Source organism: Alexandromys fortis, unplaced genomic scaffold (assembly GCF_014885135.2).
Source record: "Alexandromys fortis isolate MF-2015 unplaced genomic scaffold, M_Fortis_MF-2015_v1.1 scaffold_71, whole genome shotgun sequence".
Lineage (NCBI taxonomy): Eukaryota > Metazoa > Chordata > Mammalia > Rodentia > Cricetidae > Alexandromys > Alexandromys fortis.
The window spans coordinates 5,156,692-5,168,874 of NW_026067954.1; the positions used below are offsets into that span (position 1 = coordinate 5,156,692).

General features: G+C 43.5%; 1 protein-coding gene across 1 annotated transcript; it reads left to right on the forward strand.

The window, feature by feature from the left end:
- The first annotated feature begins 602 nt into the window (after positions 1-602).
- On the forward strand, positions 603-9,658 carry Atp5f1a (ATP synthase F1 subunit alpha). Its single transcript, XM_050151676.1, has 12 exons — positions 603-764; positions 2,350-2,428; positions 4,330-4,499; positions 5,107-5,280; positions 5,377-5,543; positions 5,731-5,879; positions 6,769-6,920; positions 7,021-7,245; positions 8,002-8,109; positions 8,206-8,350; positions 8,974-9,124; positions 9,440-9,658. The coding sequence occupies exons 1-12, from the start codon at positions 705-707 to the stop codon at positions 9,519-9,521; spliced, it is 1,662 nt and encodes a 553-aa protein (XP_050007633.1). The 5' UTR covers positions 603-704; the 3' UTR covers positions 9,522-9,658.
- Positions 9,659-12,183: the final 2,525 nt, after the last annotated feature.

Here is a 12,183-nt window from a genome sequence, read left to right on the forward strand (position 1 = left end):
ATCTGGGTATTTATTATAAACCCAAATTCGGGGACAGCATGATGGCCGACTGGGTAAAGTGCTTGTACTCCAAACCTGACCTGAGTTTGAGTCTCAGGATCCACATCTTGTGGAAAGAGAGGCCTGCCCTTTGGGCTTCACATGCACGCCTTGGCGCTCGAGCATATATACCACACACTAATAATAATAAACACTTAAAATGACTTCAGATGGCCAGGACCTGAGGACTAAATCCTCAGGGTGGGCGCATTGTGCAAGAGTTACACTGCCCTGGACGGCCACAGCATGCGGTGTAACCCCGCCGAGACTGGTAATCCTGCTGAAATCTGAGCAGTCGGCCCGGGTGGGGACGACAGCGACTTCAGGGTGGCTCTGCTACTCACTTGGTCGCCCGGGGCAACCACAAGGTCGATTCAAAAGACAAAAAAAAAAAAAAAAAAAGTATGACTACTAGGGGGGAAATTGGGAATACGTGATTCGTTCATTTTTTAGTTCCAAATGTTAGAACTTGCTATTTTAAAAGAAAAGAATATAAAAAAATGAACATTTAAAAAAAAAAAGGATTTGCTTCCGGAGGTGAAGGGGAGGGGCGGTACTTCCGGGTCAGGTGGGCTGGCTGCCTTGACCTTCCCTCGCGCTCGGCCATTTTGTGCCAGTCGTCCGGAGGCTGCGGCTGCAGAGGATCTCTCCGACTAGCTGCGAGGATGCTGTCCGTGCGCGTCGCCGCGGCCGTGGCCCGTGCCCTCCCTCGACGGGCGGGACTGGTGAGCGCCGGGGCCTGGGCAGGCGGGCGTGGGCGCGGCTGGAGGATTCTGCGGAGCGCTGCGGGGCTGTGCCGTGCTGTGCAGTGCTGTGCAGCGCGGGGCTGGGGCGGACGGCGCCATCTTGCACCGTGGCTGCTCGGCTGCGCGGACGGACGGCCGCTTTTGCAGGCCTGCGGTGGGCGGTGGTGCAGGGGATCCATCCGCGGCCTCGGCGTGGCGGGGCAAAGAGGTGTTAGGAGGATTCCGGTGTTGGGGCGAGGGCAGCCCGAGGTGAAGGTCAGGGTTTGTCCGCTGTCTGTCTGGCCTGCTCTGAGGCTTGTTCCTGGGGTCCGGCTCCGCTGAAGGTCAAAGGAGCTGTCAGCAGCTGTGGGCTCACGAACAAGGAGAGCCTGACATTGTCTGAAGGTCATCGGGCCCGATCCTCTCACCTGTGCTCGGAGGTCCCTTCAAGGGAAAGGAATAAATGAAAGTCATTTTTTAAGTAGTTGGGCGGATGATCACTTGGTGCTGAACACGGAAGGGGTCGTGCAGACATCGCTAGGTGCAGAAGCAGTTTGTGTGGTTTACACTGTCAACGACGATGGAATTTTTGTAAATGGCCTAAAATTAGGCAGAAGACTTTAATGGGTGTTTCTTTTTTCTTTTGGACACGTTTAAAGATTTGTCCTTGTCTCAGAGAGACGTACATGAGGAGTAGAAAAAGACAAGATCTCCTGAGTAAATTGGGAGCATGGGGACCTTGGGAGAGGGTTGAAGGGTAGGGGAGAGGCAGAGAGGAGAGCAGAGAAAAATGTAGAGCTCAATAAAAATCAGTTTAAAAAAATTCTTTTTGTCCTTGAATTGTCCACCTCATGTTTAAAGAGTTGTAAAATAGAACAGAAGGTTGGGAAATGTTGAGTCAGTGCCCCTCACTAGTGATCTTGCATGTAGAAGGGAAATGCGGGGGTCCAGGTTTCACTTTGCTGTTGGACTTATTTTCTAATCTACCTGCAGCATCGTTTTGTTTACCCAGTCTTTGCTTTTTAAGGTAGGAAATACACTGAGGTCCCCCCCCCCATTAGATAGGGGTTGTCTTACTGAGATTTCCACACCTCAACTGAAATCTAATAGCAAAATTGTAATGCCTTTAAGGGAAGAAATTTCTTAACATTTGTTTCTGAAAATAAGCTTCCCATAGTCTTGTGCACCAGCAGTTTCCACACTAAATCCTCGAATCACAACATGCTTTTTTCTATAAGTTTTTGACTGATAAGCAAAATTTACCATTTGGTCAGCCTAAACCCATATTTAAACGTGGAGGCTTCGCTGCTTGTTTTGTTGTTTTTGAGAAAGGTCTTGCTGTGGTTCTGGCTGGCCTGAAACTTGCTTTATAAACCACCATGGCTTCAAACTCCAGGAGATACTCTTGCCTTTTCCTGAGTGCTAGGATTACAGGCATGTACCACCATCACAACTAGCTTGTGAAAGCTCTGTGTTGATGCCTTGTGCGTGTGTGTATACTTGCGTGTGCAAGTATATGAGTGTAGCTTATGTCTGGTGAAGCCTTTTTCTAGGGTCAAGTTGCTTAAAGAATATTTTGTACTAGGTCTCCAAAAATGCTTTGGGGTCATCCTTCGTTGGTGCAAGAAATCTCCATGCCTCTAACACTCGACTTCAGAAGACTGGTAAGTCAGTTTTTAAATCTACACCGTGGAGATTTTTTCCCCTGTTAAATTTTTTTCTCTTTTAAAGCATACTACAGAAACTCAAGTTTTTAAACCATTAATGTTCCATTTAAAATGTCTTGATGGATTCTCTTTGTCTAATGAAACTATATTCTGTTAGTGCTGTGTGGCTTCTAATAATTTATTTTGGATGACAATAATATACATATGCAATAGGTACCTGCTCTCTCAACTATGAAAGTTTTTTTTAGTAAGAAGTGTGAGAAGAGGAGCGATTTTTTTTGAATTTTATTTATTATTGATAGGCTTTTTTAAATGCAATTGCCTTTTCAAATCACTTCTGTTTTATACCTGCTGGTACATTAGGTATGTGGGGAGCCAAATATACATAAAAAGACACTGATTGGGGAGTTATTTTGGGGATGTGCTGGAGGGCTTTTCCTCTTTTTCTGTTGGAGGTGCTAGGGGTGGAATCCAGAGCTTGGTAGGCAAGCACTGCTGATCAGTGTCCCTGGCCATGTAGTGGTAATTTTAGAATAAAGGTAAAATGCATACATGGTGTGTATAGTAAGAAGAGCACTGGTGCTTGGGTGCTTTTTTTTTTTAAGATTTATTTATTAATTATGTATACAGGGGCTGGAGAGATGGCTCAGTGGTTAAGAGCATTGTCTGCTCTTCCAAAGGTCCTGAGTTCAATTCCCAGCAACCACATGGTGGCTCACAACCATCCGTAATGGGGTCTGGTGCCCTTTTCTGGCCTGCAGGCATACACACAGAACACTGTATACATAATAAATAAAATATTAAAAAAAAACTATTAATTATGTATACAGCATCGGCCTGCATGTATGCCTGTAGGCCAGAAGAGGGCACCATATCTTATCATAGAGGGTTGTAAGCTACCATGTGGTTGGTTGCTGGGAATTGAACTCAGGACCTCTGGAAGAACAGTCAGTGCTCTTAACCTCTGAGCCATCTCTCAGCCCGCTTGGGTGCTTTAAAGGGTTTATTTTTACATTTGTTCATTGAACAAGCCCATGTATGTGTGGAGGCAGCTTTTAGGAGCCAGCTCTCCTATCTTGTGGGTCTCTGGAACTGTAACTCTGTACCAGGCTTGCTGGTGCCTTTACCCAGTGAGCCATCTCCCTAGCCGCCGTTTATATTATTAGCTGGGGGGTGGGGAGGCACTGTGTGCTTGAGACCAGAGGACAGCATTTTGAGAGTGTTTCTTCTACTACCTTGTGGGTGGGTCTTGGGGTCAAGGTTGGGTTATTGGGTTAGTCAACCGCCACTTTTCTTAAGGAACTAGTAGTCTGCTGCTCTCACTGCCTTCTCTTTAATGGACTACATTTTAAGGTGTTAGTGGAGTTTAGCCAAAAGTTCAGATTTAACATATGTACAGATTCTTTGGAAATTGAATGAGAAAACAAGGCAAAGCATTAGGAAAGGTAAAATTTAATTTTCGCAGCTGTTTGGATTACTGTCTGCCTGTGGAGAAGTGTTTCCTCTCAAATCACTTGGGAGTTTTCAATAATTTTGAGTGATGAATATCCAGCTTTATAAAAAATTTATTTTTATTTACATGTATGAGTGCTTTGCCTGGGTGTATGCAAGTGTGTGGGTGTTGGGTGCCCTCTGGGCTTTAGATCCCTGGAACTGGAGTTAGATACAGTTGCAAGTTGCCATTTGGGTGAAGAACTGAACCCAGAGCCTCTGGAAGAGTAGCAAATGCTTTCTACCACTGAACCATCATCTCTCCAGCCTAGGATACCCAACTTTTAAAAAAGATTGTGTATTATGTTTTAGAATGATTTTGAATGTTATCATGAAGCCGGTTGTTGGGAAATGGTTTTGAGAAGCTATTTAGACCAGATTATTTAAATTGGGTTGTTCTGTCCCAGGGACTGCTGAGATGTCCTCCATTCTTGAAGAACGGATTCTTGGAGCTGATACGTCTGTTGATCTCGAAGAGACTGGGCGTGTCTTAAGCATTGGTGATGGTATTGCCCGAGTACATGGACTGAGGAATGTTCAAGCAGAGGAAATGGTAGAATTTTCCTCAGGCTTAAAGGTAATTTATAAAGTGCGAGTTTTGTTATTTTAGGATCTGTGGCTTTGGTTTTTCATTTTATTTAGAGCTTGTCAAAAATTAAAAACATTTAAGTCTCAATTTGCCACATTTCCCCCTATTACAGGTTATAAAGAGAATAAAGTAGGAAAGTTTTGGTTAAGCCAAGTCCCAGTCTCCTGTTCTCTCATAAGTGTTGATAAATAAGTTGTTGCCACTGGCACCAACATTAAAACTTTAGTAAACATTGACACAAATTTCAATGAATTCCTGCCAGTTCCTTTGTAGCTGTTCAGATTGTTTAATGCAAAAGCATTTATTACTTGAACTAAATTCTTTTCCCAAGAAGAGTCGTTCCATTATTGAAAGTTGAGTCAGTGTGTAGCTGTCCAGAGCTCTGCTGATCCTTTGTCCTTAGCTAGTGGAGATTGGGGCCAGCATACCATAGTGTCTCCTGTTATGTTGCATGAAGTCTTCACCAGAGAACATTAGGTGAAAGATACTAGACTAACGCAGGTGGAAGGGAACACTACTCTGCTGCTTGCTGTGTTACTAATATGACAGGGGAGAGCCTCTCTGGCGTCCTTGTTCACTTGTCCCTTTTGTGCAGGGTATGTCCCTGAACTTGGAACCTGACAATGTTGGAGTTGTCGTGTTTGGAAATGATAAGCTAATTAAAGAAGGTGACATTGTGAAGAGAACGGGAGCCATCGTGGATGTTCCAGTTGGTGAGGAACTGCTGGGCCGTGTGGTTGATGCCCTTGGTAATGCCATTGATGGGAAGGTGAGTTAATGCTAATTGGATTCTGGTGTGGTAAACATCAAAACCAATTTTGAGGGTTCCTTTTTACTTATTTTTAATGCTTAATGTTTTTTACAGGGTCCAATTGGTTCCAAGACCCGTAGACGAGTGGGCCTGAAAGCCCCTGGAATCATTCCCCGAATCTCCGTGCGGGAACCAATGCAGACTGGCATTAAGGCTGTGGATAGTCTGGTGCCGATTGGTCGTGGTCAGCGTGAGCTGATCATTGGTGACAGACAGACTGGGTAAAGACTCAAAATCTTGTTAAAAGTTCTAACTGGTGTTGATTCTAAGTAAATAATTTATGTGTTTAAATGGTAAATACCTTGACTGTAATGGGGCAGTGGCAGGTGATAATGGCGGTTAACAGTGGTAGCACGATTTTGCCTAGAAATCCTGTATTTAGTGACACCTATGCCACTCTCTTTAAAGGAAAACATCCATTGCTATTGACACAATCATCAACCAGAAACGTTTCAATGATGGGACTGATGAAAAGAAGAAGCTGTACTGTATCTACGTTGCTATTGGTCAGAAACGGTCCACCGTTGCCCAGTTGGTGAAGAGACTGACAGATGCAGGTACTGAAGAACATTAGTCTAATGGCTGCTCTATCGCTGCTAATCTTGGAAGTGTCTATAACCAAGGCTGATTTTACTCCAGGGAACTGAAGGGTCTAATAGAAATCAGAACAAACAAGGAAGTGCTGTGCAGCTCCTCCTAGCTGGAGTGCTTGTGGATTCGATTACTATTTTGCTTGGGGTTTTGCTTGTTTTGGGTTTTCTTTTAATATTTTAATTTTGGGGCAGTGGGAGAAGGTTGAAACAAGGTCTTTGTGTAGCCCTCGCTGTCCTAGAACTTTTTATGTAGACCGGGCTGGCTGCAGACTCACAGAGGTCTACCTGCCTCTCCCTCTCAAGTGTTGGGACTAAAGGTGTGTGCCACCACTGCCCATGTTGATGTCTTTTCTTAAGATGGGGTCTCATGCAGCTCTGGCTAACCTTAAACAATCGTCTTCTACTTCCCAGGTACTGGGGACTAGAGGCTTGTGCTTGGGGTTATTTCACAGGGTATGAGGAAGAGTATACTATATCTCATCTGTCCCTGGTTTGCCTTGGACTTGTTATAGCCAAGGATAATGTGGAACTCTGCTCTTTTGTCTCCACCTCCTAGGACTGTAAGCGTGCTCTATTGTGCCTAATTTATTTGGTGCCTGTGTTCAAATCTAGGACTTTTGAAGCCTGTTGAAGATGGGCTCTACCAACTGAGTTCTTTCCTTTCACCTTTATGTGGGTTCTAGAAATTAAATTCATGTTTTCAGGCCTTCATAGCAAGCACCATTGCCCCTAGGACTCCACCCACCCATTAATTTTACAGAATGAGGGCAGTGGACAATTTTGCTTCATAGCCTCTAATTTAATATCACAGTATTGATAGCTTTGTAAAATGTAAACCTTGTTTTCTCCTCAGATGCCATGAAGTACACCATTGTGGTGTCAGCTACTGCTTCTGATGCTGCCCCCCTTCAGTATCTGGCTCCGTACTCTGGCTGCTCCATGGGAGAGTATTTTAGAGATAATGGCAAGCATGCTTTGATCATCTACGATGATTTATCCAAACAGGTCAAAGGATGTCTTTATAACTTGTATGTTTGTATTAGTGGATGTTCGCAGATGCAGCTTGCTTAGCAGTTGAATTTCACCACCTTCTTCTCTACCGCAGGCCGTTGCTTACCGCCAGATGTCTCTGTTGCTGCGCCGACCCCCTGGCCGTGAAGCCTATCCTGGTGATGTGTTCTACCTACACTCTCGGCTGCTGGAGAGAGCAGCCAAGATGAACGATTCTTTTGGTGGTGGCTCTCTGACTGCCCTGCCAGTCATAGAAACCCAGGCTGGTGATGTGTCTGCTTACATTCCAACGAATGTTATTTCCATCACTGACGGACAGGTAACAGATTAATGGCTAAAATGTTTGATTTTTAAGGCACTGATTGAGGCTAATAAGCTTGAATTAGTAAATTGCCTTTGCCTTGTTTTTTCAAGGCAGACTTTCTCTGTGTAACCCTAGTGTATTTTTATGGAATACAGTGAACATAAAACTGAAGAGAATAGGGACTGGAGAGGTGGCTCACTGGTTAAGAGCCCAACATCCATTTCATTGCTCATAACCACTGTAACTCCACTTCTTGGGTGCTAGACAGCTGTCCTAGCTGTTTAGCTGAGAATGACTTTGACCACAAGTCCTGCTTCAGCCTCCTAGGTGTTAGGATTAAAACCATAAGCCATCCCACCTGGCTAGGCATGTTTTGGTTCATTTTTCTAGCTGTAGGTAATTTTAAAGTGTATTTGAGAAGTTGTGTTACTGCCCTTGTTGAGACTGTGTCGTTGTATAGTCTAGATAGGCTTGGAACTGCCCGTAGCCCAGACTGACTGACTTGGAATCTCAGTGACCCTTCTGCCTTTGCCCATGAGTGCTGGGATCACAGCCGTATGCAACATGCATGTAGTTTGTTTTCAATATAAGTATCTCCCCCACCTCCATATTACCTGTTCTCAACAGTGGGTGTGTGGACTGGTGTATACCCTGAAAAGTCCCTTAGCAATCTTATTCAAGTTTTGGGTCTCAGCTTTTGGCACAGTGACTTAAATTTGGCAAAAAAGTATATTTATTAGAGCTTATTATATTTATATTCTTGAATCGCAGATCTTCTTGGAAACAGAATTGTTCTATAAAGGCATCTGCCCTGCCATTAACATCGGTTTGTCTGTGTCCTGTGTCGGATCTGCTGCCCAGACCAGGGCCATGAAGCAGGTAATTTTACCTCACTTTGAGAGGGAGTTTGTTGAAAAGTGTGTTTGTTAACTGTTTGTTATGTTGAGTCATGTTCACATCAACTTGTGTTTTCAGGTGGCAGGTACCATGAAGCTGGAATTGGCTCAGTATCGGGAGGTTGCTGCTTTTGCCCAGTTTGGTTCTGATCTTGATGCTGCCACTCAGCAGCTCCTGAGTCGTGGTGTGCGTCTGACCGAGTTGTTAAAGCAAGGACAATACTGTGAGTCCTTTTCATTTGGTCAGGTTCCTGTTGTAATTTAGGGTCTTGCCAGGTCTACAGTGCTGCATTGTACCCCAAGATCTTCTTTCAAAGAAAAACCACCAGTTTTATTTTGCTAATGTAGTCCTTATTACCGTATGAGTGTAGTATTATGAGGTAAGGACAGTCAATTATATTTAATACATCCTCATGTTGTAAGATATGGAATTTAGCGAACTTAGTAGAACAGTAGTGTCTTTTTATTTTATGTGCATTAGTGTTCTTGCATATGTGTCTGTGTGAGGGTGTTGCATCCCCTGAAACATGTTATGAGCTGCCATTGGTTGCTGGGAATTGAACTCAGGACCTCTGGAATAACAAGCCAGTGCTTTTAACTGCTGGGCCATCTCTCCAGCCTAGTGATTTTATATATATATATATATTTTGCCTAAAAAACAACCAGCAAATTTTACCACAGATACTGTGTTGTAAACATTACAGGTTATAAGCCGTGCTTATAGCTATAGGTACAGGGTGTCAGAGTGGGTGGGCCATGGACTGTGTCTAGTATTAAAAGAGAAAATAACTCTGTGGCTTTGGTAAAATGGCATTAGTAATTCATTTGATGATGTGCTTGTTTTCAGCTCCCATGGCTATTGAAGAACAGGTGGCTGTTATCTATGCAGGCGTGAGGGGCTATCTTGATAAACTGGAGCCCAGTAAGATCACAAAGTTTGAGAATGCTTTCTTGTCTCATGTTATCAGCCAGCACCAGTCCCTCTTGGGCAATATCAGGTATGAATGGAGCTAGTGGCCTTTATTGTGACTAGTGCGGTTTTTATACAGTCTTTGTTTCTCTGGGGGTTGGAGGTTAGGATCAGGTCTTGTATACTAGCCCTGCCTTTCCTTGGTACTCACTGTGTACCTGTGTTCTCAATATTTGGCAGTCTAGCCTTAGCCTTGCAAGAGCTGGACCACAGGTGTGAACCACCCATTATATTTAGGAAAGTTTAGCTGGTATCTTTCAGCGGTCTAGGTAGCCTTGTCATTGAATCTTTGCCTAGGTCATTTGTACTAATCATTGAATCTTTTACTTTTATTTCCAAACAGGTCTGATGGGAAAATCTCAGAGCAATCAGACGCAAAGCTAAAAGAGATTGTAACAAACTTCTTGGCTGGGTTTGAACCATAAAGCCCCATGAATCCATGTCCGACACTACTTTGGTTTTGTCATTTATTCTGGTAAAAATCAGCTCCATTTGTAAAGGACTGCTCTCGTACTCCTGATGTACAGAAATCACATAAATAAAAGTTCCATATTGTGTGCTAGTTTGTGTTGGGGTAGGTGCAGGGGTATACTGTGCTTGTGTGTAGAGGTCAACCTGTAGGGGTCAGTGCTCTCCTTTCACTCTGTAGGCCCTGGGACTGTAACTTGGGTCATCAGGAATGATGGCACCATCTTGCCTATCTTCATGTTAAGTTCAAAAATTTGTTTCTGTAAGGTAGCGGCTTATTTGTGTTCCCATCAGCCATGGCTGGTCTCAGAACTCACTTGAGTAGCACAGGCTGCTCTTTGGCAGTCTACCTGGCAGAGCTGACAAAATGCTGTCTTAGCCCATTCCACTTAAATATTGGTACAGTCAGCATGGCTAGATAATTAAGGACTGATCACTGTAAGATTCTAAAGTTCTTTGTAACTGATTAAAGAGAAATCTGTTGGAGATGTATCTCAGTTGTTAAGTACCTGACTAACATTCATGAAGCTCTAGGTTTGAATCCCAGAATCACATAAACAACTTGGGAGCCGGGCGGTGGTGGCGCAGGCCTTTAGTCCCAGCACTCAGGAGGCAGAGGCAGGCGGATCTCTGTGAGTTCGAGGCCAGCCTGGTCTACAAAGTGAATTCCAGGTCAGAACTGTTACACAATCCCTGTCTCAAAACAAAAACACTTGGCAGTGTCATGCACACAGTACTGGTCTGGAAGATATCAAATATCAAGGGGGTTGTGATTGTCCCTTGACGGTTTCATAGCTGTTGAGGCCAATGTGCAGCAGGGAAGGGACTCTTCAAGACCTGAGTGAAGCTGGAGGCAAGAACTACTCACATTATAGATGTGGAACACAACAGGACAGAGACCTTCAGTTCCATCTTTCTCCAGCATGACACCACTCCTCCCTTTTGGAATAGGAATATATTTCATTGTGTGTTGAAAGCATGTAAATTTTATAGGTCAATTAGATTGCCTTGAGACCTAAGAGACTTTAAACTTTAAATGTTGAGACTGTTAAAGATATTAGACTTCTGAAGTTTGCAACATGAGAGCCATGAGACTACTGGGGTACAGGGGAAAAATGAGGTTTGAATAAGAAATGTTCCCATAGGCTCACGTATTTGAACATTTAGTCCTAACAGAAAAGTGTCTACATTCACTATAGTTCTACAAAATACTCAGGTTTAATGTCCTTCCTTATTCCACCCCAAAGCTCTTAAGGTTTTCCTGTTTCTTAAAGAGTACTTCAACAATCTATATCCCTGCCCAAGATGTCTTCATCACCTCATTGACTGCCTTAGTGGTATTCAAAGCCCTCTAGAAGCCCCAGTGCATAAACAAACTCCGTATGCAAACTGCTACAAACTTACAACTAGCCTATAGGGAGACCCTGCCTCAAGGTGTGTTGGGGGGGGGGGGGGAGACTGAAATAAAATCAGCCACAGTGGCACAAAACTTACCAAGCAGGAGGCTGGAGGATAAAGAGTTCAAGGTCAGCTCCAGCTATATACTAAGTTTTAGCCAACATGCATTATAAAACCCAGTCTCAAAAACTGAAGTCCTATGGTAAAACTTACAAAGGTGTGAGGCCAAATTTAATCCCCAATATGTTACAAGAGAAAGAATAGTTACAATGGACAAAACTGAGACAGGATCTCATGTATCTCAGGCTGGCCTTAAATTCACTACATAGCCAGTAATGACCTTGAACTTCTGTTCTTCCTGCCTCAAGTGCTGGGATGGTAGGCCTGTGTATTTCCAAGTTTTTTTTTTTTTTTTTTTTTTTTTAGACAGGGTTTCTCTGGAGCCTGTCCTGGAATTGAAACTAGGACCTTTGGAAGAGCTCAAAACCATCTATGAGATCTGGTGCCCTCTTCTGGTTTGCAAAAGTACATGCAGACAGAACACTATATACATAAAACATTAAAAAAATAAACTTGCATGAAACTAAATTTAAAGTGGTATACTAATTTAATGGAGGACATTTCAAGACAGCATCACATTTAGTCTGTGGCATGATTGTTACTGATTGCTCTCTAGAAATAAAAACAATGACAAGTGAGACAAAACAAAACTTGGAACAGAAGAGCACCTAGTTTAATTGAAATTAGGACCTTTGGAAGAGCAGCAAGTGCTCTTAACCTCTGAGCCATCTCTCCAGTCTGTCCCTTCACACAAGTTGTTAAGGGGAGAACACAGCTAGGTTCTTTCTAAAGCCTCCAGCTCAGGAGCTGGGGCTCCACAGTTAGTGTATCTCAGTCCTACTGTCTTCCAGGCTCTTGGCAGAATGGCCCAATTAAGCTTGCTTCATCCAACCAGTTTCTCAAAGTTCAAAGTCATCTAATTCCTAAACAAAACAGGTTCCAATTCTGTAGTAACGAGTTTTCTATTGCTTTAATGAAATACCATGACCAAAAGCAATACAATTAAAAAAAAAAAAGTCAAGGGGCCTAGAGAGATGGTCCATATAAGAAAAGCACAAACTGCTCTTACAGAGGACTAAAGTCAGTTTCAGCAGTGTCCATGTGGCCCAGAAGAAGGCATCAGATCTCATAGAGTTAGCTGCAGCTTTGGGGGGGGGGGGG